The sequence below is a fragment of the Hemibagrus wyckioides genome, linkage group LG02 (assembly GCF_019097595.1).
Source record: "Hemibagrus wyckioides isolate EC202008001 linkage group LG02, SWU_Hwy_1.0, whole genome shotgun sequence".
Lineage (NCBI taxonomy): Eukaryota > Metazoa > Chordata > Actinopteri > Siluriformes > Bagridae > Hemibagrus > Hemibagrus wyckioides.
In genome coordinates this window covers 6,293,928-6,321,710 of record NC_080711.1, presented here as the reverse complement: position 1 = coordinate 6,321,710, position 27,783 = coordinate 6,293,928, and the positions used below count along the sequence as shown (strand labels likewise).

The 27,783-nt window shown below is 38.2% G+C and overlaps 3 protein-coding genes across 6 annotated transcripts; all 3 read right to left on the bottom strand.

Annotated features, from left to right (window-relative positions):
• Window positions 1–136: 136 nt before the first annotated feature.
• On the bottom strand, window positions 137–9,075 carry cln3 (CLN3 lysosomal/endosomal transmembrane protein, battenin). Of its 2 annotated transcripts, none has more exons than XM_058414411.1 (15): window positions 8,875–9,075; window positions 8,752–8,788; window positions 7,458–7,554; window positions 7,198–7,275; window positions 6,567–6,646; window positions 6,120–6,205; window positions 5,961–6,033; window positions 4,752–4,895; window positions 4,476–4,621; window positions 4,304–4,386; window positions 3,629–3,697; window positions 3,385–3,440; window positions 3,184–3,277; window positions 2,963–3,103; window positions 137–2,894 (listed from the first exon to the last, which is right to left on the bottom strand). In XM_058414411.1, exons 1-15 carry the CDS (start codon window positions 8,927–8,929, stop codon window positions 2,778–2,780), a joined length of 1,356 nt encoding a protein of 451 aa, XP_058270394.1. In that variant the 5' UTR covers window positions 8,930–9,075; the 3' UTR covers window positions 137–2,777. The 2 variants fall into 2 exon arrangements, with proteins under 2 accessions (XP_058270394.1, XP_058270401.1); XM_058414418.1 differs by having other exon boundaries at window positions 4,304–4,356; window positions 8,875–9,074.
• A 1,119-nt stretch (window positions 9,076–10,194) lies between these two features.
• si:ch211-198p11.6 (uncharacterized) lies at window positions 10,195–15,736 on the bottom strand. 3 transcript variants are annotated; one of them, XM_058414443.1, is made up of 4 exons: window positions 14,880–15,513; window positions 12,779–12,889; window positions 11,798–11,935; window positions 10,195–11,122 (listed from the first exon to the last, which is right to left on the bottom strand). In XM_058414443.1, the coding sequence occupies exons 1-4, from the start codon at window positions 14,946–14,948 to the stop codon at window positions 11,036–11,038; spliced, it is 405 nt and encodes a 134-aa protein (XP_058270426.1). In that variant the 5' UTR covers window positions 14,949–15,513; the 3' UTR covers window positions 10,195–11,035. The 3 variants fall into 3 exon arrangements, with proteins under 3 accessions (XP_058270426.1, XP_058270434.1, XP_058270441.1); XM_058414451.1 differs by lacking the exon at window positions 14,880–15,513 and adding an exon at window positions 13,078–13,473 and having other exon boundaries at window positions 10,200–11,122; XM_058414458.1 differs by lacking the exon at window positions 14,880–15,513 and adding an exon at window positions 15,535–15,736 and having other exon boundaries at window positions 10,487–11,122.
• A 2,347-nt stretch (window positions 15,737–18,083) lies between these two features.
• zgc:100868 (uncharacterized protein LOC554458 homolog) lies at window positions 18,084–26,723 on the bottom strand. Its single transcript, XM_058415749.1, has 10 exons — window positions 26,588–26,723; window positions 23,255–23,275; window positions 22,558–22,720; window positions 22,194–22,462; window positions 21,871–22,016; window positions 21,505–21,772; window positions 21,223–21,394; window positions 20,884–21,137; window positions 20,675–20,772; window positions 18,084–20,578 (listed from the first exon to the last, which is right to left on the bottom strand). The coding sequence occupies exons 1-10, from the start codon at window positions 26,631–26,633 to the stop codon at window positions 19,931–19,933; spliced, it is 2,085 nt and encodes a 694-aa protein (XP_058271732.1). The 5' UTR covers window positions 26,634–26,723; the 3' UTR covers window positions 18,084–19,930.
• Between the last annotated feature and the right edge of the window lie 1,060 nt (window positions 26,724–27,783).

The following is a 27,783-nucleotide window of genomic DNA, read 5'->3' as shown; positions in this document are numbered from 1 at the left end:
CTTGTGCTGTTTTATTGTTTCCACTGATGAACTGCACATGTTAGAGTGCAGAAGATGGGAAAACTTGGGGTTTATTGTTTGAATCGTGAAAAAAAATGTTAACCGTTTTGCTGTAAATAAATCAATCAATAAATAATTCTTTTTGTATAAAATTTATTTTCAAAATAGTAATTACAGAAACAATGAGCAAGTACCTTTAGACGACAGTGTGCCTCAAAAGTCTCAATACTTAGGGGAAATAAATTTTTTGAATTTTTTAAAGCCAAATATAGCTTTATTCACAAAACATCCTCTATATGATTGCCAAGTTATGCATGTAAATGCACTTCGAATGCGCTCCTTTAAACCATCTTTGTGCTCTATCTGTTCCTGTTACACCAGTAGATGCTTCTGTGGTCAAAGGCATTCTTAAAGGCTGTCCTCTATAATTTCCTCTAGGTCTGGAGACTTTTGGGATATCCTATAGGTTATACCACCCAAAGCTTACTGGAATGAATTCAAGTTTCTCTGCTAAACTGAGCTTACAGTAAACCATTTCATTCGGTGTTTAGTTCTATAGTAAACTAGATACACTTTGATCTGGATGCTCCACCACTTAAATAAAAATTAAATTAAATTAAAACAAACAAAAAAAAGTAAATTTTATGCCAGTTTTTAATTAAACTGGAAAATTTATGATTAATCTCATGGTTAAAATGAATTAAAAACTGTTTTAATTAGATATTAAGGTTTTAGGTATATACATAAACACACACACACACTACCAGTCAAAAGTTTGGACACACCTAATTCCATGGTCTTTCCTGATGTTTACTTCTTTCTACATTGTAAAACGATGCTGAAGGCGGCCGAAATCCACAATAATGTCCTTTGAACAGTTGATATTGAGATATGTCTGCTACTGATGCTCTGTAAAGCCTTCATAACGGCTCTAATCTGAGGTGCTGTTAATTGGTGATTTCTGAGGCTGGTCACTCTAAATGAACTTCTCCTCTGCAGCAGAAGTAAGTTTTGGTCTTGCTTTACTGGGATGGTCTTCATGTGAGCCAGTTTCATCATGGTGCTTGATGGGTTTTGCAAATGCACTTGACAATACTGTTCTTGCAAGAACTATTACAGAACACCTGACCTCCGTGTCTTAAAATAACAACTGTCTGTTTTTTTGTTGTCATTACATATGGATTACTTAAGTCCATGTGTCTTATTTCATAGTTCTGAAATCTCCAGTATTGTTCTAGAATGTAGAAAATAAATCCCTAAACAAAAAACATTGAATTAAAAGGTGTGTCCAAACTTTTGACTGCTAGTGTAAATATATTTATTAGCTCTAAAGACCGTTTAACCTTTTTCCTGTCCGTGTATTCAAGTACTAATGAATTGTATAAGCACATTTAATAAGGCTTATTAGGCTGATAATAAGGCTTAGTAATTATCTTTTTTTTTTTTACTGTTTTGTTTGGCGTGTCACCTGTCAGGTTGAGATATCAATCATTTACAAAAGCTATAATTTAGAAAAGCATCCAGAAAGTCATTATGATTAATAATGAAACAGGCTCACAGTCGGCATTACCTGAGACAGAAACGTGTGGAACTGTTTGGTCTCAAAAGCACATGCTATTTTACAATAAAAAATATTCAGCATATATACTGTATTGTAATGTTTAAATAAATCACAATTACTGAACTCAGGAAAGCAGGCCAAAGGAAAATATCACATGAGCAAAAATTCATGTCAGTTTACGCTTTACAATATGAACCAAGTGACGTCTCTGTCTGAAGCATTTGTGCCTCGATTCTCTGGAACTCTTTTTAAATTGCATTATAGATCACTATATTAATTTATTCAGTGTGATACAGTTGCCAGATCTGGCAAATCTTTAACCCCTTGTTGCCTAAATTTATTTACAATTATATATGATTATTTGATGCGCCAATCATCTATCTATAAATAGTTCAAAAGAGCATTAAAAACAGCCCATTACTTAAAATATGGCTCTTTCAGGCTCTATACATTGCTTTTTTAAGTGGCTAGTATTGCAACGCATACTGCAATATTTCAATTAACTGCAATATATTTTAACAAGGTAATAACAATGCAGCATGCTACATGGTTAAATGGGGCAACTGAAAATAGTTATATGCACTTTCATTGGGAGATTGTTGGTTCTCTTCCATGTCAATCACAGTGACTAGAGTTTCATGGTCCTTTGTGAGCTTAAGTAGGCAGAAATGGGCAGATAATGCTGTCCTCATAGTGTACCCTGTAATGCCACATGAGCAGCATTTCTGAATAAAAAAAATCAATAGAATAAGAAAAACGTTTCAGCAAAGCTTGGCTAGATTCACCTGTCTCAGAGGCTTTGCACGCATGTTATCTGGGGTTCTCTGTGTCTGCTCACGCTAGCTGTGAACGTTCTATAAAAACACATTTCCATTTATTTCCCCCCAGTAAATTGACATTGTTCTTTGTCTTGTACTTCCTATGCTATTTGAAGTGTATCACCATCTTAAAACGTGGAGATGACATCTGCGAGATTTGTGTAAAAGCACCAAAAACCCTGTTGTGACCTATACACTATACACACTATAGTTATTGCCTGTTCTGCAGGTGGCGGTATTTATGCTTCAGGACAATTTGTACAACTACATGAAGACTGCTGCTCCTTAACGTCATCCATCTAGAAATGAATCAGCTTGAACATGGTTCGTTTGGACAGTCGGTCACACAGAGTAGTATATAAAATCCTCTCTCTGTCTGTCTGTCTGTGTCGTCTTCCTCACAGAGAGCAGAAGTAGTTGTGGATTGGGATGGCCGGTGCTGCAGAGAGAGCGATGCCTATACTGTCTCCCACACTCGCTGCAGCCATCGCAAATTCTCTCTCACGCTCCCCAGTCTGAAACATGAACCAGTTAGTGCACAGTGATTTGCTGTATCTAAGATAAACCAGTAAAGTGCACTCACCTCAACTCTGATTAAGTAGAAGATGTTAACGTAGGCGGCTCCTCCCAGCAAACCTTCATACAGAACTACTGCAAACACAATCCAAATACTTGGCCAGAACTGGTAATGCACCGAAATAAGCAGCACGACTGCGTTCACACACTGAGAGACACAAAGATGAGGTTAGTTTAAAATGTATTCTGTGTTTCTAGTGTGAGAAAATACTCAAACTTTTTACATACCTGCAGCAGAGAAAGCACCCAGACTCTCCTGAACTTAAAGAAGAAGAGTGAGGTGCGGGATATGAACACGCCAATCTGGTACAGAGTCTGATACCTGAAACAAACACACTGTTTAGTCATACAGAAAAACACACACACACACACACACACACGCATATTCTGGGCTCATATTCATATTAACACATTTAAACTGAATCCTACCAACGATATTGATCTGCATGAGACAAACTGGAATTGGGGAAGTACAGCAACTCCAACTGCAGATAGAGAAAGAGGATGAAGCAATGATGAATGAAATAATATTAATCTCTTAATATCAAGGCTTCTAATGGGATTTAAAGGAAAGTTTAGTTTCATTTCTAGCCTACACGTGTTAGCTGTTATATAAAACTCTACATGCTACAAATAGCTTCTTGTTTGTTAATTCAGTGCCTCAGACACTTACTAATCCCTGGTTAATGAAGTATTCAGCGAAGTAGACCACACATAGAGGAACAGTGAATTTTAGCAGACCCTGAAACGGTAAAAAAAACACACACACACACACACACACACACACACACACACACACACATATACACACAGTTAACAGTCTATGGGTGTTTTCACTATTCTGAACTACAAAGCAATTTCTCCTGCTCTTTGTATAACAGGAGAAAACACATACATTCTATTATGGTTGTTTTTAAGGTTTAGATCGTTTAATAAGTAAATAATAAAATTGAGTCCATTTGATTGAGATGCAGAGAAATGTCCAGCACCAAACATCTGAGTGGTCTTAAGTGAATGTGATCACATGAGACCAACAGAGCAGAGATCACACATACTGTAGGTTTCACACTTGACCAAGAACACACTGATTATCATTAACATTATCAAGACAGAAAAACACACACAAACACACACATCCAAGCAAGAGTGTGTGAGTTCAAGCACATGCAGAACTGGTTGCATTTTGACTAATTACAAATACACACACTAACACAGAGAGTAAGAACTGACACGCCTACACATGCAAACACATACATATTCGGCTCAAGCGCATCCACACACACGTACTGTATGCACACACAAATGCGTACACAGGCATACACATATGGGCGTATAGATACATACTCACTTTTAGAACATGTAGTTTGTCTGAGAAGGTCAGGGGTCTGGTGCTGCGCTCCTCTGTCAGGAGGAAGAAAGCATTCCTGTTATCTAAATAAGTTACCATGAAACTCACATTACACAAACGTCACATTCTTTCCACAGTCGTTATTCCAGCTGATAAATGTAGTACATCCCACCTCTGTCCCCTTTCTCATCTTGAACATAATCTTCATCGTCATCTACTATTAAGGGCCTCCGTTCCTGAAAGTGTCCCTCAGAGGGTGAACCAGACCCGGGCCTCCACTGTGTGAATGATGGAGGGAAGTCTAACAGGAGAAAGTAACTGGAAAGAAGGAATAGAGGAAGGATGTGAGGAAGCAGGTTCCTGAGAAGCATGCGATTATAAAATACAGACAAATACACTAGTGGTAATGCTGACTCAGCCTTCAGATTGTTGGAAGTGAAGCTCTAACCTGATCAACATAACGACAGGGACAGTCAGCATTATGAGCAGAGTAACCCGAGGTGAAAGCCCAGCCTGTGTAATAGCAGAATAGAGAAGAGCGCCAGCGACTCCTGCTCCTCCTGTACCTGATCCCCATCCATTCAGCACATCACTTACAGAGAGACAGAGAGAACAATATTTAAAACACACACACAAATTTACTAGGCACTCCATTAGGAATTATTATGAATAGTTACAAACAGAAAATAATGAGGAATAATGAAATAATAAGGAAATAACTCAGGGTTGTTTCATTGTTGATCAGTTACACATACAGCATCACATTTAGTAACTTAGGATTTATAGTTTAAGATTCAATTAACTGAGTTGACCCGCTTGAACTGCATGCTTCAATTAATCAAATATCTGATTCATTTTCAATCTACAACACAAATGTCTAGACTAAATATGCATGTGTATCATACAAAAGCCAGTGCGCAGCTTTCTTTTTTCACTCACTTTCCATTTTAAAGGATTTCTAAAGGATTCTTAAGGAATATCTATCAACAGTCTGGATACAACAATAACTAGTACACCGTGACAACTGTTCCTTTAAAATTCTTACGCCCTCAACATTAACACTGCAAAGCTGACACACAAAGCAGAAATCAAGTTTTAAGCGGTGCGATCAAAGCATGACAAACCGATTCAGAAAATGACTCCTTCATGACTCAGACATGATTCGAAGATGACTCAATCATTCTATAATGCAGGGCCAGTTACAGTAATCAAGCCTGTTTCAAGCCCTGTTTTTCATACTGACACAAATGTGAGTCAGAAAGAAGGTTGAGCCAGTGTTTAGGAATATACAGTGTAAAACATGAGATTATGTAGAGTCAGGATTCATTGTTAACCCCTGGGTAAAGTATGAGCAGGAAGATCCATGCATAGACAGCAAAATCCTACAGTTTGACATAAAACAAAATCTACATCATTTTACCATATATTAAATTAACCGATTAACACTGCCCCTTGTGAATTATTGTACTGTACGGTTACACGTTTGCACTTTATGTCATACTGTGTAGTGTATTTAGTTTAGAACTGTCTCCTCTAGCTCTGTGTTTTATGCAGCAGCATGGTCCTGGAGAAACGTGGTTTCATTTTATTGTGTACTCTACCAGCTGTATATGGTTGAAAGCTTCTTGACTTGTTACCCGAGTAAAAGGAGTTGTACCTGCTGAAATACACCGTGAGGGAGAGGAAGGAGAGCTCGCCCAGTCCTGAACTCACACTGGCAAAGATCACACCTAGAGACAAAACCAGTAACACATCACTCAGCACAGTGACAAATGAGAGAAACACACACACAAACGCATATTTATATACATATTACCTAATATGCTCATCCACACAGTTGAAGAAAATGACACCACCAAGAAGCTAGTCATTGCCGTGGCAACACACACCAGAATACGGAAACTGTCAGGGAGATCCAGACACGAAAATAATGTGAAGCAGATAGCATGCAAAAGTTTCTGTCTTGAATTATTTTTCTGTAAACTGAACCATTACACTAAGAACATCAATAAATTTATTAAGCAGTAAAATCATAATGCAGCAGAGTTTTTTAAGAGTCTCTAAGTGCCTAAGAGACCAGGTACAATTGAAATAAAAAGGTTATTAAGCAAACAAAAGCTTGAAACAAAAGCCACTGCATACAAATGGACAGAGAGAGAGAGAGAGAGAGAGAGAGACAGATACAGAGAGAGAGAGAGAGAGAGAGAGAGAGAGAGAGAGAGAGAGAGAGAGAGAGAGAGAGAGAAAGAAAGGAGGTCATTACCCATAAGGCACTTTGTGTATTACAAACGGTGCTGTCAGTTTGATCAGTAGAGTGGGTAAGATGTCAGCCAGAAGGACTGCCTGAGGACAGAGAGAAATTAATATTAATAGAATATTGATATTGTGGACGGTGCTAACTTAAGTGGTTAAGGCTCTGGGTCTTTGACCGGAAGATCGGGGTTCAAGCCCCAGCACCACCAAGCTGGCACTGTTGGGCCCTTGAGCAAGGTCCCCAACCCACCCTGCTCCAGGGGCGCTGCATCATGGCTGATCCCAACCCCAAGGATGGGATATGGGAAGAAAGAATTTCACTGTGCAGTAATGTATATGTGACAAATAAAGACAACTTGACTTAACTTATAATAATTAATACAAGATTCATAGAATCATGACACTCAAGAATCTATAAGACATCAACACACTGGTGGTGAAATGTTGCAGAGAACTGGTGCTATGCAAAAAAACTAGACAGAAAACAAGTGACAAAACTGCAAATTCAAAGTTTCTATACTTCCTCAATGCAAGCAAACAGTAAAACTGGAATTAGAAATTTGGACCAATCCGAGAGAAAGAGAAGTGTCAAAACCAAACCATAACTGAAACTTTCAGGAACCTGAGTGTTAAAGACCTACTGCAGTAGACACAGGGTTGCAGTCATAGCGGTTACTGTTGCTGCTGTTTCCACTGTGTGAGGATAAGGGGCCTGGAGTCTGGAGAACATAAAAGAGAAAGAAGGAAAAATGATATAATTTTATTTAAAATGCAAGTACGTTACTTTCAAATGTAGTCTTATTAACCAGATTCGTTCCACTCGCTTAACACATTCATGTTAATGACAACTCGCTCCATGTACAGACAACAAACATGAAAAGTAAAAAGAAGCAAGACTTACAGGCGTCGTCACATTCTGAGACTCCTGTTGTTTTAAAATGTCATGAGCGGCACTCAGCATCACCACATAGGCAAAGTTATTACACAGACCAAGCAACCTACATTAACAATTAATTTAAAAAAAAAAAAAAAAAGGGTCAGTGAGTGAGTAAACAAGTGTACCTTCAAGTTTCTGTCTAAATACATCCAACTATGAAATGTGCATTATAACATTAATTATACACTGCCTTGCATAATATTAACCCCCCTTGAACTATTTCACAAAGTGTAGAAATATTCAAGAGGATAATGAGGTAATGAATTTTCATAATAATGTCATATTGGAAGTGGCAGTTCAAGTGGTTAAGTCTCTAGGATGTTGATCAGAGGATCAGGGTTCAAGCCCCAGCGCCACCACTCTCTACTGTTGGGCCCTTAACCCTCCCTGCTCCAGGGGCACTGTATCATAGCTGCCCCTGCAACTTCCTCAGCTGGGATATGTGAAGAAAATAATAAAGGCTTCATGCCCTCAGTTCTTCTTCTTCTTCTTCAGTTCTATTGGTCATATGGTCCAATCACGAAGGAGTAAAAAGACACAGGAAATGAACCTACAAGAAACTACACTTGCACTTTGTCCAGAAATGCTGCATATTTTATTGACCACTGAATGTTTGTTGCAGACCTGGTAGAACACGCACAGACATAATCAATTATGTACACTGAGGTCTCCTTTTCTGTCACGGTCAGTGCTCTTATTGTCTATATAGTCAAATATTATGTCCAAAACAACATAATGTTCATTATATTGAGACATGATGATAATTAAATCCTACAGGGCTCAGGTTATGCACCTTGTGTGGGTCTTCAGTTCATTATTATATGAGTCTGTAGTGTGTTATATGGGTCTGTGGTATATTATACTGGTCTTTAGTCTACTAGTATATGGTCACATGACTATTTGAGAATATGGTCACATGGCTATTTGGATCTGTAGTATATTTTATAGGCTTATAGTGTATGGGGGTCTGTGGTGTATTACTATTAGGATCTGTAGTTTAATTTATAGAGTTGTTTATTATAATGTGAATATCTAATACAGTATGTAGTGAACTATATCTAATATCTAACATGCTACATCTAATATTTGTGGCTTTGTGGTATACTATATAGTTTTGCTGTACACAGTCTGGCTCTGTGGTGTATTATATGAGTCTGTATCATATTTTAGGGGTCTGTTTTGTTATATCTGAAAAGTAGGCCACTATTCCGGACACCAAAACATTCATTTAAAACCAGGTAAGACAAAAGGGACTCACCAGAACCCGCTCTGATTCCTGCATTTCTGAAAGCGACCTAAAGACAAAATAATAATAAATATACTCTGAGACGAACTGGCTGAAGTTTGCACGATAAACTCGTTCATTTGTTTGGCTTCTTACCGTGAGAGCCAGTCAATACATCAGGATCAGCATTAACACTGTCTCTCTGATCCATGGCGAAGACAAAATCACACTTTACAATTTAATTTAGATAAATCGCAACTCTTTCTTTCGGTTCCATTAAAAGGTTCAGTTTGTCAGCCATATCACGGTTTCATGTTTTGACAACCCGATATTCCGACAATGCCCGCCTTCTGTGCTTTGATTGGCTAAAAAACTCGCACTCGACAACACTGCGCCAATCACAGTAGATGTTTATGAACCATTAGCCAATCATTGCGCAGGAGGTGTGATTATAGGTAGGGAAAACAATAAGTGCAGCAAGAAAATACTTCCCTGTTTAAGACGGAACGATTTGTTCCTCATTATACAGCAAAAGCCCGCGCAGTTTAAACGAACGAAAATGTCTCACGCGTTGTTAAAGCGTCAAAGTACACTTTAATACAAGATGCTACAAAGCTGCATCATGATTAAAGCTATTATATAGCTATAACATCCGATGTACACGAGGAACACAATAGCGTACACAAGGTATACACCGATCAGGCATAACATTATGACTACTGACAGGTGAAGTGAATAAGACTGATGATCTCCTCATCATGGCACCTGTTAGTGGGTGGGATATATTAGGCAGCGACTGAACATTTTGTCCTCGAATTTGATGTGTCAGAAGCAGGAAAAATGGGCAAGTGTAAGGATTTGAGTGAGTTTGAGTGAGTTTGATCTTCTTTCTCCTTCTTTCGGCTCTCTCTCCACCTATCCCTATCTTCTACATGCTCAACACTTGCACCCACTAGCTTCATATCCTCATTTATTACATCCATATACCTCCTTTTTGGCCTTCCTCTTTGCCTCCTGCCTGGCAGCTCCATGTCCAACATTCTCGTACCAATATACTCACTCTCCCTCCTCTGGACATGTCCAAACCATCTTAATCTGGCCTCTCTAACTTTGTCCCCCAAACATCCAACATGAGCTGTCCCTCTGATGTACTCGTTCCTAATCCTGTCCAACCGTGTCACTCCCAAAGAGAACCTCAACATCTTCTGCTCTGCTCTTGAGCTCTGACTCATGTCTCTTCCTCAGTGACACTGTCTCTAAACCATACAGCATGGCCGGTCTCACCACTGTCTTGTACACCTTTCCCTTGATTCTTGCACATATTTTTCTATCACACCTTGAGTGAGTTTGATGAAGGGCCAAAATGATGGCTAGATGACTGGATTGGAGCATCTCCACTACTCCAAAATTGCAGCTCTTGTGGGGTGTTCCCGGTCTGCAGTGGTCAGTATCTATCAAAAACGGTCCAAGGAAGGAACAGTGGTGAACCGACGACAGGGTCATGGGCGGCCAAGTCTCACTGATGCACGTGGGGAGCGAAGGCTGGCCCGTGTGATCCGATCCAACAGACGAGCTACTGTTGCTCAAACTGCTGAAGAATTTAATGCTGGTTCTGATAGAAAGGTGTCAGAATACACAGTGCATGACAGGTCAGGGCTGTTTTGTCAGCAAAATGGGGACCAACACATATTGGGTCATAATGTTATGCTTGATCGGTGTAAAACAATGTGTACACTGTTGTGTACCTGGTGTTCATCATGTCACAGTAAGAACACAATCCTTCTATAGGTTTTTAAAATTGAAATGATTTATTTTTCTGTTTGACAGCATGTTTCTAAACAAATACAAAAATAAACTACAAATCTATAAAAATCAGTTCTAGAAAATGGTGTTAGTGCTGTAACACAGCAGAAATACACAGTATGCAATATGTGCAATATAATATAATTACAGTAAACACAATACGTGCTTAATATTTCTCAATCACATGGAGAAATTTAAAAGACTGTATTACAGAAAAGACCATGACTTCTTGCCAGTTTTTAATGCTGGTATAAACAGTGTATTAGCTATGAGTAAACAGAAAAAATGGCATTGCTAGGTTTAAGATCATCAGAAAGCAAGCACTTGCATGCTAGCAGAGAAAGTAAACAGTAAACATAAAACATAAAAAATGTGTTTAACTAAATGTGCAGAGAAAAATAATGAAACGTAAACTGAAGCATGAATGCACTTCTGAACACGTGAGCACACTCGCAGCTCTCATATGGAAACCTTTTGGACCTTCTGGACTCACATGGCATCACAAATCCTGTCTCTATTTGAATTTGATCTCGCAGCATAAGCAGTTGATGGAGTCACACTGAGGTGGCTGGGGGGTGCAGGTGCAGTCCCACATGGCACACTGTAACACACACAAGATTACTAAGCAACAGCACAGAAATAAATTCTGGCTCATGCACACACTTTGAAGGCAGGACATTATAACAGAACATTATGATATCACCAAGATAAACAAAATTGGAATATAAAATGTTAGACATCGTCTTTCGGTGTTATAATGAGACTGCAGATGCATTGGTACGACTTTATCAGACTGAGTACATTTACATTTATGGCATTTGGCCGATGCCCTTATCTGGAGAGACTTACATTTATCTCATTTATAAAACTTAGCAGTTGAGAGTTAAAGCCCTTGCTCAGGAGCCCAGCAGTGGCAGCTTGGTGGTCCTGGTATTTGTCCTCAACTTTCTGTTGAGTAGCCAAACTTATGGTACTTGTTATTATCCATTTGTGCCTGGCTGATTGCTACATGATGGCTGAAATGAACTACACTTATGCGTGATAGTTTCTCTGCACACTCACTTCTCTCTGGGAATACCTCACGTTACCTTCAATCACCTTAGCTATTTGTGTGTCAGTGTCACATCATATCAGAGTATTTTTCCCCCAGAGTACGACTAAATGTGAATTAACATCTGATATGTGATATAAAAATATTCTTTACTGGGTTATAATGCAAGAAGAATGTTTTGAACTTCATTAAATGCTGTCTTAACAGAAATCTTGTAGTTCTTACATTAGGAGAAGGGCAGGAGTGGTCAAGGCACGTGTGGAAAGATGGTGGGCGGCAGTCACATGACTGAGCGCACATGTGACAGTACTCAAAAGGAGACACACTCGGGCAGCAGTTTGTACACTGAGGATTGCACTGGGTCTGTGAAAGAAGATCAACCAAACATTTTTGCACATGGTATTAGTTTCTGTATAGATCCTATTATATTCACATTACATTTCTTTATAGTCTACTAAATCTGAGTATATTTTATTATATTCTGTTATATTATGTGTGTGTATGTCTTTAGTCTGTGATTGTTGCAGCAAAAAAAAAAAATGCTTGATTTCCCTGCAGCTTTTCCCCCCTAAATCTGCAATGTATCTTGCAGGGTTTTTTTATATAGCTTTTTTGTGCTAATGTCTGTGGTCAAAGCATGCTTGATTTTTTGTTAAGGTCTGTGATAGCATGATCATGAGATCTATGAGGTATTGATTACTTTGTTGTTGTTTTGTGGGACTAAGAACCAAGAAAAACATTTCACTATGTTACATCATGTATATGTAAAATGTATATAACAAATAAAGAACCTAGAACCAATAAGAAACTACATACAGCCACATAGCCATCTGTCTCAATCCTCCACTACCACATTTATTAAAAGAAAGAGTCCACTGTAGGACCACCACTGAGCAGATGCTACCTAAGTTTTGGGTTTGAGACCTCAAGAGTGACCCTGAGATGGTAGTGTGTATGATAAAGTGAAAATAATCCGCCAGTCCAAATAAATGTGGCTGGATGGAAGGGATAGAGTGGCGCTGACAAACTGTACAATAACATTACTCATAACCCAGTCAGCACATTAATTGTCAGCTCAGTAAACATAAACTGACAACAGTGCTTAACAACTCCGTTTGTATTCTATATGAACACACACATTATACAGCACAAGTTTAACTCCTAGCCTTTACAGAAACAGACATGACTCTGGAAAACAGTGCCCACCTTGAGACAATGATGGCACCATAAGACACCTGCAAGAAACAGCATATAGACTCCAACGGAGATCAGGATGATGGCAGGGAGTGGAAGGGAGAGAGCCCACAAGGGGACGGCCTGAGAAATAACAATTTCCATGTTAATTATGCTTTACACCAACACTGTTGAATTCTCAATTTTGATTGGTCAGAAGATATTGATTCATTTTCTAGAATAAAAGCTCAAATCACAGATATTACACACACACACATGCACACACACACACACATACACTATACACTATATTGCCAAAAGTATTCGCTCACCTGCCTTGACTCGCATATGAACTTAAGTGACATCCCATTCCTAATCCATAGGGTTCAATATGACGTCGGTCCACCCTTTGCAGCTATAACAGCTTCAACTCTTCTGGGAAGGCTGTCCACAAGGTTTAGGAGTGTGTTTATGGGAATTTTTGACCATTCTTCCAGAAGCGCATTTGTGAGGTCACACACTGATGTTGGACGAGAAGGCCTGGCTCTCAGTCTCTAATTCATCCCAAAGGTGTTCTATCGGGTTGAGGTCAGGACTCTGTGCAGGCCAGTCAAGTTCATCCACACCAGACTCTGTCATCCATGTCTTTATGGACCTTGCTTTGTGCACTGGTGCACAGTCATGTTGGAAGAGGAAGGGGCCAGCTCCAAACTGTTCCCACAAAGTTGGGAGCATGGAATTGTCCAAAATGTCTTGGTATGCTGAAGCATTCAGAGTTCCTTTCACTGGAACTAAGGGGCCAAGCCCAGCTCCTGAAAAACAACCCCACACCATAATCCCCCCTCCACCAAACATTACACTTGGCACAATGCAGTCAGACAAGTACCGTTCTCCTGGCAACCGCCAAACCCAGACTCGTCCATCAGATTGTCAGATGGAGAAGCGCGATTCGTCACTCCAGAGAACGCGTCTCCACTGCTCTAGAGTCCAGTGGCGGCGTGCTTTACACCACTGCATCCGACGCTTTGCATTGCACTTGGTGATGTATGGCTTGGATGCAGCTGCTCGGCCATGGAAACCCATTCCATGAAGCTCTCTGCGCACTGTTCTTGAGCTAATCTGAAGGCCACATGAAGTTTGGAGGTCTGTAGCGATGGACTCTGCAGAAAGTTGGCGACCTCTTCACACTATGCGCCTCAGCATCCGCTGACCCCGCTCCGTCAGTTTACATGGCCTACCACTTCGTGGCTGAGTTGCTCTCGTTCCCAAACACTTCCACGTTCTTATAATACAGCTGACAGTTGACTGTGGAATATTTAGGAGCGAGGAAATTTCACGACTGGATTTGTTGCACAGGTGGCATCCTATCACAGTTCCACGCTGGAATTCACTGAGCTCCTGAGAGCGACCCATTCTTTCACAAATGTTTGTAAAAACAGTCTGCATGCCTAGGTGCTTGATTTTATACACCTGTGGCCATGGAAGTGATTGGAACACCTGATTCTGATTATTTGGTTGGGTGAGCGAATACTTTTGGCAATATAGTGTATATATATATATATATCTGTATTAACAACAGAACCACACAACTTGCATGCTGGTGCTCCATATAACCAAACCCTAATAATAAATGTATTCAAAAAGTTATTTAAAAAAAATATGATCATTGCTATGCTGAAGGTTTCTGGAAGGAATCTCCCATGTCAGTGCTTTGTAAGTCGGTAAGTTTCCCAAAATTCTTCAAAAAATTCTTCTTTGCTGTTTTCCTGTAATATGAGCAGTAGCATTTTTGTTTTATAGTGACTTTGAAAATAGACAGAAAAAAAGGGAAATTGGTGACTGATACTGGTTTCTAGCTGCTATAACACAAGTGAGAACAGGAACCAACTTTTTTCGTGGACGTTCAAGAAACTTCGACGTAACTACACCAACCGGGCATAACATTATGACCACCTGTCTAATATTGTGTTGGTTCCCCTTTTGCTGCACAAACAGACTTGTCGAAGCATGGACTCCACTAGATCCCTGAAGGTGTGCTGTGGTATCTTGCACCAAGATATTAGCTGCAGATCCTTCAAGACAGTGCATAAAAGATGCTTACAGGACTTACAGGATTCTTGTGATAGATACTGACCACTGCAGACCGGGAACACCCCACAAGAGCTGCAGTTTTGGAGATGCTCTGCTCCAGTTGTCTAACCATCACAATTTGGTCCTTCGTCAAACTCACTCAAGTCCTTACGCTTGCCCATTTTTCCTGCTTCTAACACATCAACTTTGAGGACAAAATGTTCACTTGTTGCCTAATATATCCCACCCACTAACAGGTGCCATGATGAGGAGATAATCAGTCTTATTCACTTCACCTGTCAGTGGTTATAATGTTATGCCTGATCAGTGTATAAATGGATTTATAAGTAAGACATTTTGTTTATTAATAAATCAGAAAATATAAGATTGCTCTGCTATAAGAGAAAGAAAACACTTTGGGATGTCAGATGTTATAGTACAATAATCAACCTCGGGAAAGCTAACTTAGCTTCCCAGTGATGATTATTTTCCTTTTACAGCATGTTATGTAATGTTATTTTTTATAACGTAATACACGGCATGGTCTAAAGATTTTCTTTAGCGTTAACGATCACTACATTAGATTTGTCTGCTAGCATTACGGTTATGTAGCTTAGCTTAACTGGCTAACCGAGAGTGTTATTCACGTTCCTAGTAAGAGAGCTATCACGCTATGCTAACCAGCTAACGTTGCTAACCGTGCGATTGTTCATACACACCGTCATCATCACATGCACTCGTGTATCACTCCGTCTTTATAATCATCGCTTTAAGTACATCATCTCGGCGTTTTACAGTCGTGTGTAAAACTATAGGATAAATAAATAAAGTTATCTTTCCATAAACTCAATTCTAACTAAAAGTAACAGCGCAGTTCATCGGCGTTGTCCTGGCAACCAGGTAGCTAGGTTGCGTTTCTTCTTCGTTGTTGAAAAAGAAGCTTGATGGTCCAACACCGCCATCTGCTGTACTGGTGCATAGAACAGCATGTGGAAAGCTCAGGAAAATCTGCTAAAATTTGATAAATTCTTTAAAACTCGATTAAGAATTAAAATAACATTTTATTCCCGGAGTCATTGAGTCACTTCACGTAATATTTCTATAACCATGTGGTCGGTTTAGACTTGCCCCCTTTTTTTTTCAGTACAGTGCAATACCACACCAATTTTTCTTCCACTTCAATCGAATTATATGTTTTAAGTTGTCTTTATTTGTCACATATACATTACTGCACAGTGAAATTGTTTCTTCGCATATCCCATCCTTAAGGGTTGGGGTCGGAGCGCAGGGTCAGGCATCATACAGCGCCCCTGTCGCAGGTGGGGTTAAGAGCCTTGCTCAACGGTGGCAGCTTGGCGATGCTGGGGCTTGAACCCTGATCTTTTGGTCAATGACCCAGAGCCTTAACCACTTGAGCTACCACTGCCATTCATTGTGTTTTTTTTCATATTCTTATTGTAATGATTTTTATTTTTTGATCATTTGTTTCAGCTCTTGTGTTGGTACTGAGCTCAGGTTACTGTCTCTGTTAAGTTCCACATGTTCTCCTTGTGTCTCTGTGGGTTCCTCTCAGTTCTCTGGTTTCCTCATACCTCCCAAAAACATGCTGGTCAGTAATATTGGATAGTTAATGTGTAATCTGCCCTAGGACTGAATAATTGTGTAGAATGTGTGTGTCAGTGCAACGTGCCCAGTATTCCCAGAACAGCCTCCGCAATCATAACACGGTTAAAGCATTGACTGAGGATGATTCAATGAATAAAAGATTAAATATATTGTTATATTTAATAACAATATATACAATATAACAAAATAATGTTATATTCTTTAAGCATTTCAATGTACTTACTGTATATACAGTACAAATTATAAACATGGCTTGACTTGGAAATAAAATGTTCAAATGTGAATCTTTTTTATTAAGCCAAGTCTTCTGTATTATTCTATGTTGGAAAATATCTAATACCTTTGCTGAGCTTGTCAGATGATTAAGTGTACTTTATTGCTCATGCTTCTATTGTTTAATTTAGACATTTGTTGATGATGGTTTCATTAATTCCACGACAAGAGTCTGTATTTATTTCTTCTTAAACCTTTCTATTCCCCTTTAATGTTGTTGATCTTTCGGCTGCTCCCTACGCATTTGAGGGGTCACCACAGCAGACCAACTGGTCTGCACAACAACTTGGCACAGGTTTTACACCGGATGCCCTTCCTGACGCAACCCTCTCATATTTATCCGGGTTTGGGACCGGCACTGCATCCAGTGGCTGGGGTTTGGGCACTGGCTGGGATTTGAACCCAGCCCTTCCACATGGTAGGCAAGAAACCTACCACTGAGCCTCTATTCTCCTTTAATAAACTCAACTACTTCATTCATTATTTCATTTAGCTTTAAATTCTAGGAGTGTTTTATCCTTATCAGGGTCACGGTGGATTTAGAGCATATCCTGGGAACGCCAGCCATGTAACTGGAATACACCGGGATGGGCCATCAGTCTATTTCAGAGCAACATGTACACTAATCAATACAGTTAAAATGTTGTTGAACACAGCAGAACACACCAACAACCAAAAATCATATCCAAACCTAACATGACTCAAGAATTTTAAAGCATAGAGGATGAGGAATGTAAGTTTGTGGATGGTTCCTTGTAAGGTTTCTTTCTCATATCATCTAAGGGAGTTTGTTCCTCACTACCGTCACCCCTGTTTTTCTCATTAGTGATAAATTTAAAGTACATAAATAATATCATGAATTTATATATTTCTGTAAAAATGTCCATTGTTAAAAATGCTATAATAAGATAATGCAAATAAGATTAAATTGCTGTTTTATAAAAAAAAAAAAAAAAAAAGGTGTTTTACCTTCATAAATTCTTATGAAGGTAATTAAATGATTTATGGAAATATATCTACAGTAGGTTCAAAACAAATTCACCATAACCTGTATTTTCTGGTTTGAATCCTTATTATTTGTTCTTTTCTTTTTTGTTAGCCACAAATCATAAAACTTTCTTTGTCATCGCAAATATTGTACTAGGCTACTTGAGTGATGTCGACACAAAGTGCTTTATAAAGCAACACAATCGTTCTGTTGTTAAGGTTCTGGCCATGACGTGTCTTTGCATGTCTCTGTTTATAAAAGCACAAATGTGATTCATGTTGACCGGTCCTGCCTCTCAACTGAAGAAAGGATAAAGAATCACACGTATAAAGAATTGATAAGTGATGGCATGAAATGATGACTCACAATATGACTTTATAATATACTATAATTAAAACAGTGCCTGAGGCATATTTTTAATTCATCTTTATGCTCAGTGTCTGTTCAATACAATACAAAAATCATTTCTGTGCACTGATTTTCCTTCTGTAAAAAATATAAACGTTAAAGAAAACTTTAAAAATGACACATGACCCAGCAAACCTTTTGTTGATTTTTATATGCCATATATTATAGGAAATTTTCCAAAGTAATAGGAACACTATTAAACAGACACTATGAAACAAAATATTTGAATACAAAAGTGTACAGTCTCATAGTTACATTCATCATGTACTCAACTCGTACAAGGTGCCATTAAAAAAATAAAAAAATAAACGCAAACATGATTGCAGTGCATGAGCAAAGTTCAGTTAGTAGGATTTACTGAAAAAACAACAACAACCCTTACTTTAAAATCTTTTAATGCAGCTTGTTATGGATGCCGCACTATAAATATACCAGATTAGGGAACTTTTAGGAGCAGGATCATGCTTGAAGCTTCATTTTTCTTATGATCTCTGTCTCTTTCCCCAATAGAGATGAAGTTTCTGAACTTTCTCTTAACCTTCAACTCTCTACGATTCACCAACTCTGAAGCTGAAGCCCAGGTTTTTAGGATTCTTTTCTTTTATTTCCCCCCACAGTCCCACCATCAATCTCAATTTCTCCTAACTACGAGACATATTAAGATAAAAAGTAAAAAGGTAAGTAAAAAAGTACTGTACTTTACTTTACTTGAACAGTAAAATTAGATCAGCTAATTTTAAACTATGCTGCCTAGTTTTTGTCTTTTACTTCGCTGATTTATTTATTTTTTGGCAGATATTTCTCTCAGTTTAATCACTGCCAGTTACCTAATAACTCATTCTGCTCTTTCCCAATGACAGATCATACACTGTAGAAAAAAATTGAAATAAAATAAAATATAATAAAATAGTTTATCATGTACAGTCATTTACTGGCCTCTATTTGCAGCACTATAAATTTCACGATAAATAATTGTAAAATATATTTACCATAACATACTGCAACTTACTGTACATCACTGTATGTTTTCAGTAAGATACAGGAAATAAATTCTAAATAAAAATATAATCTACTACATTTACTTGATTACTTATTTCAAAGTGATTCACAGTTGAGGCAGGATACAGCTGTGCAGTTGAGGGTTAAAGACCCGACTGTAGGCAGTTTGGTGATACTAAGATTCGAAATTTCCCAATTGCACTGAATTTTTTCCTACGCTGTATAGCATTGTCTGGTATTTTACTCTAAACAAATGCCCTGCTTTAATTCAGTACAATGCTCGGAAATAGTAAGCCAGCATTTTGCTGTACGCAATGCTAAACATGCTTGGAGTAGAGCATTAACTCTTCTTTTCCATATACACACAAGCACACAAATGCCCATGCTCACGTCTACATGGAATAGAACTAGTTTTGTTTTCTGATCTAGTCTTCAACAACTCCTAACCTTAAAACTAGTCTTGTTTTCTTATTGTTAAACTAGTCTATGACTGGTGACGGATTTTAACCTGTGATGATAAGGTTATACTGTTGAAAGCTGCACGCTGCCTTGTTTTAAAATGTAAAAGTATTCAAAGTATTATTGAAAGTAATCAAAATGCATGTGTGTAACCAGTAAGTTATGAAGAATGGGATATTTAGCTAACAACATGATTTAGTTCCATTACGGATCTGGATGGTAACCTGCCAGACAGGTAAAAAGTGCAACAACAACAAAAAAAATGTAAATGTGAAAGATAAATCAAGAGAGATATTGTGTACTTTTCCTTACATATATTGCCATTTTTCCTGATTATGTATATATTGGCTTATTAGGGATGATTATTCCAAACATAAGGTTTGGATGAGCACAAGAAGGGATAGTAGAAGGACAGAGGTAATTGAATAGAATGACAAAGCTTCACAGCCTGAAGACGCTGCAGATGTGGTGCTGGATAGCGAGGAGGGAGGGAAGGAACCCACTGTAGTGTTCAAGAAACTTGTGAAACTGGATGTCTTAGTGAAGGTTTGTATACCTGAGGCACGTGGTGACAAGCTTCTAGTGAAGCGACTAATGCTGTTGGAGCTGCTGTTAGAATTAGTGGAGTTGTTGCTGGAATTAGTGGAGTTGTTGCTGGAATTGGTGGAGTTGTTGCTGGAATTAGTGGAGTTGTTGCTGGAATTGGTGGAGTTGTTGGAGCTGAGGGTAGAATTAGTGGTGCTGTTGGAGCTGGAGGTTGAATTGGTGGTGCTGTTGGAGCTGGAGGTTGAATTGGTGGTGCTGTTGGAGCTGGAGGTTGAATTGGTGGTGCTGTTGGAGCTGGAGGTAGAATTAGTGGTGCTGTTGGAGCTGGAGGTAGAATTAGTGGTGCTGTTGGAGCTGGTGGTAGAATTAGTGGTGCTGTTCAAACTGTTGTTGGTGAGAGTTAAAACTGCAACTTGCACCCATGACTGGCCACTCTGACACATTAGAGGACCTCCACTATGAGTCTAATGGAGACAAAAAAAAGGGCCACAGATCAATCAATTTTCTTAATTTTGTGTTGTCTAACTGTGGAAATGAAATGTAAGTAAAAAGACTCACACCTGTTCTAACTGTATGGCGTTGATGCAGATGCTGTTTGATGAAGATGTATTTCCACAGCTCACGATAGTCGTGTTGAACTGCTGAAGTGTTTGTTCAACTATAGCAGACACAAAACAAAGGAGAGGTGAAAAGGGTCAGTAAAAGCTTATAAAGTGCTGACATTAACTGGTTTGATAAGGAATGAGAAATAAACAAAATAAACCGGTACCTCCTCCCCCTGAGCCCCAGCCAGCTGCCCAGCACTGAGCGCCAATGCCAAAGTTGCTGTTCCCCAGGTCCACACATATGGGCTGGATGAAGCTGGAAAGTGTAGGCTTGGTAGACAACTTGAGCACTGCTATGTTATTATTGCCACTGTTGCTGAATGTGATATCAGTCACTGTGACAGAGACTTCGCTGGGGTTGGAGCCGTTCTGGTTGAGTCGACCCAGTTTCACAGTCCAGTCAGAGGGTTTCTTTGAGCTGGACAAAAAGGAACAAATGTGTTTTAATATCTGGCTAAAAGTTAACAGCAAGTCAGCTATTTTGTTTGGCTTGTTTGTTTTACCTAGAGAAGCAATCAGCCGAACTCATGACATACTGCTCAGCTATCAGCGTTCCACCACAAATGTGAGTACCGTTAATCTGCAGGCTGGCTATCCATGGCCATGCACCAATTGATGCCAAAGGACTGCTTGTGCCAGAAACAGTATTGAGATTAGCTTGTCCACACAACACAGCTGAAGAGAAAGGAAATAAAAAAATGGCTTATTTTAGCATAATGCCATACGCTGATATGTTTCTGGTAACCTAATCAGGAACAGTTTAGAATAAATGCAGATAATCTTACGTGGTACAGTAGTTGTAGGAGCAGTCGTGGTAACAGATGGCAGGCCAGAACAGGACACCTGTAGATCACTGTTAGTGCCGCTGGATGTGTATGTGAGAAAGCCCGGCTGGTTGCTGGTGATTACTTGATCGATCCAATCCTGATACTGAGAAACTCTGGTATACACACCCGGGTAATTTGCCAGAGCACAGTCTTTACCGAAGCTCACAATACCAGCCTGGATCCACCGAGAGCCCTGTTTGACGACCAGCGGACCTCCGGAGTCACCCTGTGCAGTGCAGGGAGACATTAATTTACGTCTTCTAATTGAACAATCCTTCAAATGGAAATGGCCAGAATACAAAAAGCAAACAATTAAGATAATACCTGACATGAGTCTTTGCCCCCTTGCAGCAACCCAGCACACACCATGTTGTCTGTGATAGATCCAACTCCATATAAACAGTTGCACTTCCTGTTTCCAATAATTGGGACTTGAACTTCCTGTAGTGTCCCAGGAGAGGGTAGACTGACTGTGGAAACACATGAATCTCATTAAAACTACTTCCTATCTCAATCACCTATCCAAGACTCTGTGACAAATTTTAAAAATGTTTGATATTTGAATGAAAAAACAAAGATTTTTGTACATTCTCAATGACACTATGTTACTGTAAAGTGATAACAGCAATAATAATAATAAATCTCACCTCCAGTTTTGATATTTCCCCAGCCAGTGACCCATGACTGAAGGTCAGTGAAAAAAGTACTCCCTGATGCAGCCAGGCAGACTGGAGTGATATAAGTTGTGAAAGTTACAGGAGAAGACAGCTGCAGTAGCGCGAGATCATTGTCACTAGATTTACTGTTGTAGCTGGGATGTACGTAAGCTGCAGTGAGGGATCTCGACACACTGTTAGGATTGCTTCCATCCAGAGTATACAGCCCAAGTTTTACAGTCACTTGGTAGTATTTTATACTGGAAAAAACAGATAACTGTTAAAGTCATTATCACCTCATCACTATTACACAATATGAGGAAGCCATGTGAGCTTTTATATTCTATATAACAACCTCGAAAAGCAGTGAGCTGCCGACAGGACCCAGCCGTTATTGATGAGGGATCCACCACAGAAATGGCTCCCTGACACTTGCAGGCTGACCTGCCAAGGCCAAGACCCTCGAACAGCATTCTCTCCTCCTACAATCCTGGTGTTCAGAGTAGCCTGGCCACAGACTGATAAAAACAGAAAAAAAAACAATGTTTCGGCTACACTGATGACCATGTCCTGACCATGTCTCAGTACATTTGTAATACCTTTATTTTGTCTAACCTGAAATAGATCTGTGCTACGTAGTTAGTGCTGCTATATTTTGCTAACGAAGCTTACAGTGACTTTAGCGCTAACCTGATGTCAGTGGTAATGCAGGGTAAAGAAATAGAATTGGCTCTAATTTCTCATTTATAAAGATTTTCTTGGTGATAGGGAAACCCTCAATTGTAGCTTTAACACCCCTCATCACCAGTTTCACCAGAGAAGAAGAAACTAAAGAAACCTTTAGCAAGCTAAAGCAACTACTGGCAAATTTCTGGGTGGTAGAAGGAAACCTGAAAATCCGAAGAATCCCACAAGGATCATTAGATCCAACTCATCCACCAACATACTCTACAATTTTGGTTTAATTCAGTTTTTTCTTAGCGATGATTCTGCCTTTCTTGTTAGCAATGATGCCACATCAGTATTCTTAAATATTTGAGGAAAAAACTTACCATCCAGCTGTGAGCGGCAGCCTGGAAAACACAGGAAGAAGACATTAATCATTAGTAAGACAAACAATTTTAATACATGCTTATTCCATTGATGGTGTGTTGATATCGTTAGCAGTTATCTTTTACTCCTGTCACTCCGGTTTGTCTTAGGAATAATTAACATATTTCTCTGCTTATCCATGCATTCATACTGAGAACAGGTTGTGCACCTTGCACTCATCTCATGGGGTAAGTGGATTCCAAGGAATTGTAGCTAGTTTTGCTAGCAATGTACAGTTAGCTCCACTAGGAGTAGCATGTTGCAAGTCGCTAAGGTTTGCTTGGTACTGGTCTAAACTAATCTGATCTGATTGACTTTGTGGCTTTGGGAAGCATTTGGTCTAAGCTAAAAAATAATAGCCATTTTTTTTTCTTTTTTCTAAATTTAGTTGCTGAGAAGAGTTAGCAATGACGCATCCCCAGTATTTGTTCATAGCAAATTAAGCTAATAATTTTGAGTCTTTAAAATTAATTTTAAAGGCTTAAGGCTGTTGTAGGCTTAATGTTCATCTTAGTTCAAGTCTTATGAATGCTTTTTCTTTATCTTAGTATCTATATGTTTTATCAGTGTCTGGTTCTGAAAATTGTAACGAAGACTAACAGGATGTTCAGCTTATATGTTTGTCCACACCTTCTTTTGATGATCAGTATTAATGTAATATATTAAATGACCCCTGGCATAATTATTTATAAAGCATTTATACTCTTATGACATTCATGATGATCTAAATATAGTGCATGTTATCTGTTTATTTTTCTCTTCTCTTTCTAATATTGCTCTTATGGCCAGGTTATCTGCCTCCACTTTCCAGTTTATCCTGTTTCTTAAGACCCTGTTTGTTACCTTTCTTTTTCATTTTTGTTTGAGCACTGTGTGTTTCATTTGTGGCCTTGTCTGATTCTTAACTTTCCCCCACCCATGCCAGCAATGTGAAAAGCCTGCACACACACTTAGCAAACTAACCTTAAACCAACATTTCATTAATTATTTCATCCTCAGTAACTTCTTTATCCTGGGTGTTGTGGAACTGGGATTAAGTTTTTAGGCTAGTAAAATTACAGATTAGCATCTAAATTTGAGTCAGTTTACTTTATTACCTGTCATTCACAGTGACACTAACCAATTTTGTGAGCTCATGCTTTAAATAAAGAACGCAGATATTTGTGACACGTCCTCAAGGATACGTGACACAGATGTTAGCCATTTCCCTGCTCAGTTGCCTGCAGACAATAGATTTTCAACAGGAATTGGCATGTATGAGAAACCATGTCTCGGTATATAGGTTGAACAATTAATACAGTGCACTAAAATCTCAACACTTTGTCAACAGCTTGTATATTTTGCATATGCCACAGTCCTTACTGTATATTTCAAAGGGTAAACTTCCTGTGTGTTTATCAGCACACCCACCATTATAACATCATTACAACAATATGTTTTGATTCGGATCATGTGGTTTCAAAGCAGCTTGTTAGGTTTGCATTGTGAATTGTGCGGTGACTCAAGTTAGCCTGCATTTTTAGTTAATCAACATTAACAACTAGACAATATACATAACATTAATAATAATGCTATAATAATTATTTAATAATAAAGCATTAATAGGGCTATTATTATTAGAATAAGATAAGATAAGATAAGATAAGATAAGATAAGATAAGATAAGATAAGATAAGATAAGATATAATTCTTTTGCTAGAGACTGATTCAGATTACAAGGGAAATAAATATAAATTAAATATAAATTAAATATTTCATGTATACACAAAAAGTATACCAAATTACACATCAGTACAAAGAAAATCAGAATGAAAATTTAAAAAAAAAATCAGTATGAGGTAACAATTTGTTAATACTTAATACAGTCATTTACTTTTATGGATATAACAAATGACACTATATATTGGCTGTTAAGGTATCAATATATTAAGTACTCATATATTGCTTATAAGTGTTACTGTTCTTTTTATACGTGTGGTAGCCTGAAAAAACCTTTCATACGGTGACATTTTTACAGTTTCTTTTACTATATCTGTGAGTGAAAAGAGGAAAAACTGTATTTAAAGATTCCATCCTGACCGCAGCGCTTGAGCATCATGGACATTTCGACAGCCCTGGATCTGATTACGAACTGAAATGGTGATGTACGTTTCGCTATGGTATATAAAAATCCATTGAATTGACAGGCATTATGTGAGGAAAAGCTTTAATTTACTTAGTTAAAAATTTCATTTTTGTTCAGACATCTTTAAGCATTTTCTTTTCTGTTTTCACTGTACGGTTTTATTCATCTACGCCGGATAATTATAAGGACGATTATGAATTAAATGAAAATGTTTGCGTGGCATGTTGATGAAATATATTTGAAGTGAAGTAGTCCATGTGTATTATAGGTAAATCATTTTAATGAACAGATTTTTTTTCTGAGACCTGAGACCGGACCTAAACCCCTTTTCTTTAAGCATAAATGCTTATGTATTGTAGCCATTGAGCTTTCTATTCCTGAAACATACACCAGAACACTTTAGGGACAAGCTGACTATATTTATAGGCAACCTGTTAACCTTATTGTACCATAAATCTCACTAATTAATGTAACATTTATAATGGGTTATGATGCCCACCAGTGTAACAAAAAACAGACCCCTGGGATACCTGGCTATGCTTTAATCTCGGAAAGCCTTTAACATTAACATAATTTTTTATTTTATACTTTTCCAGTATATATTTTTTTTACTTGGTCCTGTTTTAATCACCAAAGGACTGTCGTAGTAATAGTTTCTTAAAATGTTTCAGCATTAGCAATTCTCAGTAAAGCTCCAATGCCAGATCCATACCTATATTCATATATTTCTATATTTGCTGACAATTTAGAATACGGTTTATTAACTTAGAGGTAAATATGCAAAGCAGTAGTGAATCAGCAGTACTGTATTAATGCCTAAATCACTGATGTTAACTATTAATATGTACTGGGTATTAATAATACATTAATCACATTAATTTGGTAGTTTGTTATGAACTAAGCAATAGCTCCAGGACTACAGTATATCTTATGAGGATATATATATTACATTGTATTATATACTCATTTGTCCTAAACTCACATCATGACATAGTTGCACATGACATAGTTTGCATGTGTGTACAAATATTCCAGAGTTTAAAGACACCATTAAGTTAAAACTCATTAGTAAAACAGGCTGGGTTAGTTCTCGTCTCAGTTCTCAAAGAACCGGTCATGAGCTACTGCGTATGGAGAAATTCAATGCAAAAAGCAGTTAGGAACTTACCTTTTGCCAGGAATAGGAACACCACACACAAGGTCCTGAACACCATCGTTGCCAGATACTCTCAAGCCAATTACATCATTGCATCTCTACTTTTGTACCTGGTTTTCTGATTAGCTCATAAGCCACGCCTCCTGAATCCTGTTTCTGTCAAATTGTGTTTCACTCTCACTCTTTCTCTCTCACACATACACCCCCCCCACACACACACCACACACATCTCTGCCACCTGTCTGTTCACACAACATTATAACTAAAATCCCAACAGAGCCCAAAGGTAAAAGTCTATTCATACATAAATAGGTTGTTTACATATTAACATAGATTAAACATCAACCTTTTTTTGTCTTGTAAGCCCAAATTCACTTCTATCCGATTCAGTTTTATTTGTATAGTGCTTTTAACAATTGGCTTAAAGCAGCTTTACAGGAATAGTAAAATTCAGAATGAAAATAACAAAAGTGTTGAACTTAAATTTATATTTAATACCTAATGAGGAGAGGTGGTGAAGAAGAAAACTTTCTGAGATGATGTGAGGCAGAAACCAGACTTAAAAGGGAACTTCATCATTATCTGGTTGACACCAGAGAACTGTTTTGTAACCAGGAGCTTGGAGCAACTTATAAGTGTGAGCATCAGCATAGTTTCTGAATTTAGTATAGGTTTAAATTAGATAAACGGAGAAACATCTATAATAATCTGGCTGTCCGAATAAAAGAAACAAACACAGGTAGATACCTACAGTAGGATTAAAACACATACTTGATTCTATCATGACAAAGAAACCTTAAGACTTTAGGATTCCTCTAAAACAAGTTGCTCTTCATTCCTACCTCCTTGAAGGTTGAAGGTTGTTTCTCTATATGTTGACTGGTGAATTTGGGCCTGAAGTTTCAGAAAAGAACTCTTTTCGTAGAATTTTAAGGGAGCGTTCTTTTCTTTTTTTTAATTGGCCATTTAGTATATTTCTGTGAGGAATTTCTTCAAAATTATGTATGACTAAGGAATTATGACATTGTGGTTGCTGAACTCACATCCATGCATGAAACCCATCCGGTCCAATGACTAAACAAAATATTATTTAATAGACAGTAATAATGAAGGCTTGCACTGGCTTATGTCATGTTATATCCTTAAATTTCATGATTACTCTTCACTTTCTATGCACTAAATAAAATGCAGAGTATTTACATGTAGAA

Excerpts from the sequence above, each read along its gene's own strand:
- cln3 (XM_058414411.1), bottom strand. The coding sequence starts at position 8,929 with ATGGATCAGAGAGACAGTGTTAATGCTGATCCTGATGTATTGACTGGC. Across the intron at positions 6,647-7,197 it reads GCAACCCTGTGTCTACTGCA|GCAGTCCTTCTGGCTGACAT; the intron begins GTAGGTCTTTAA and ends CTCTGTCCTCAG. Across the intron at positions 4,896-5,960 it reads CTCACGGTGTATTTCAGCAG|TGATGTGCTGAATGGATGGG; the intron begins GTACAACTCCTT and ends TCTCTCTGTAAG.
- si:ch211-198p11.6 (XM_058414443.1), bottom strand. The coding sequence starts at position 14,948 with ATGGTTAGACAACTGGAGCAGAGCATCTCCAAAACTGCAGCTCTTGTG. Across the intron at positions 12,890-14,879 it reads GGTGTTCCCGGTCTGCAGTG|GCCGTCCCCTTGTGGGCTCT; the intron begins GTCAGTATCTAT and ends GTTATTTCTCAG. Across the intron at positions 11,123-11,797 it reads ACTCCTGCCCTTCTCCTAAT|TGTGCCATGTGGGACTGCAC; the intron begins GTAAGAACTACA and ends TGTGTGTTACAG.
- zgc:100868 (XM_058415749.1), bottom strand. The coding sequence starts at position 26,633 with ATGGTGTTCAGGACCTTGTGTGTGGTGTTCCTATTCCTGGCAAAAG. Across the intron at positions 22,017-22,193 it reads GGGAAATATCAAAACTGGAG|TCAGTCTACCCTCTCCTGGG; the intron begins GTGAGATTTATT and ends GTGTTTCCACAG. Across the intron at positions 21,773-21,870 it reads GGGGCAAAGACTCATGTCAG|GGTGACTCCGGAGGTCCGCT; the intron begins GTATTATCTTAA and ends TGCACTGCACAG.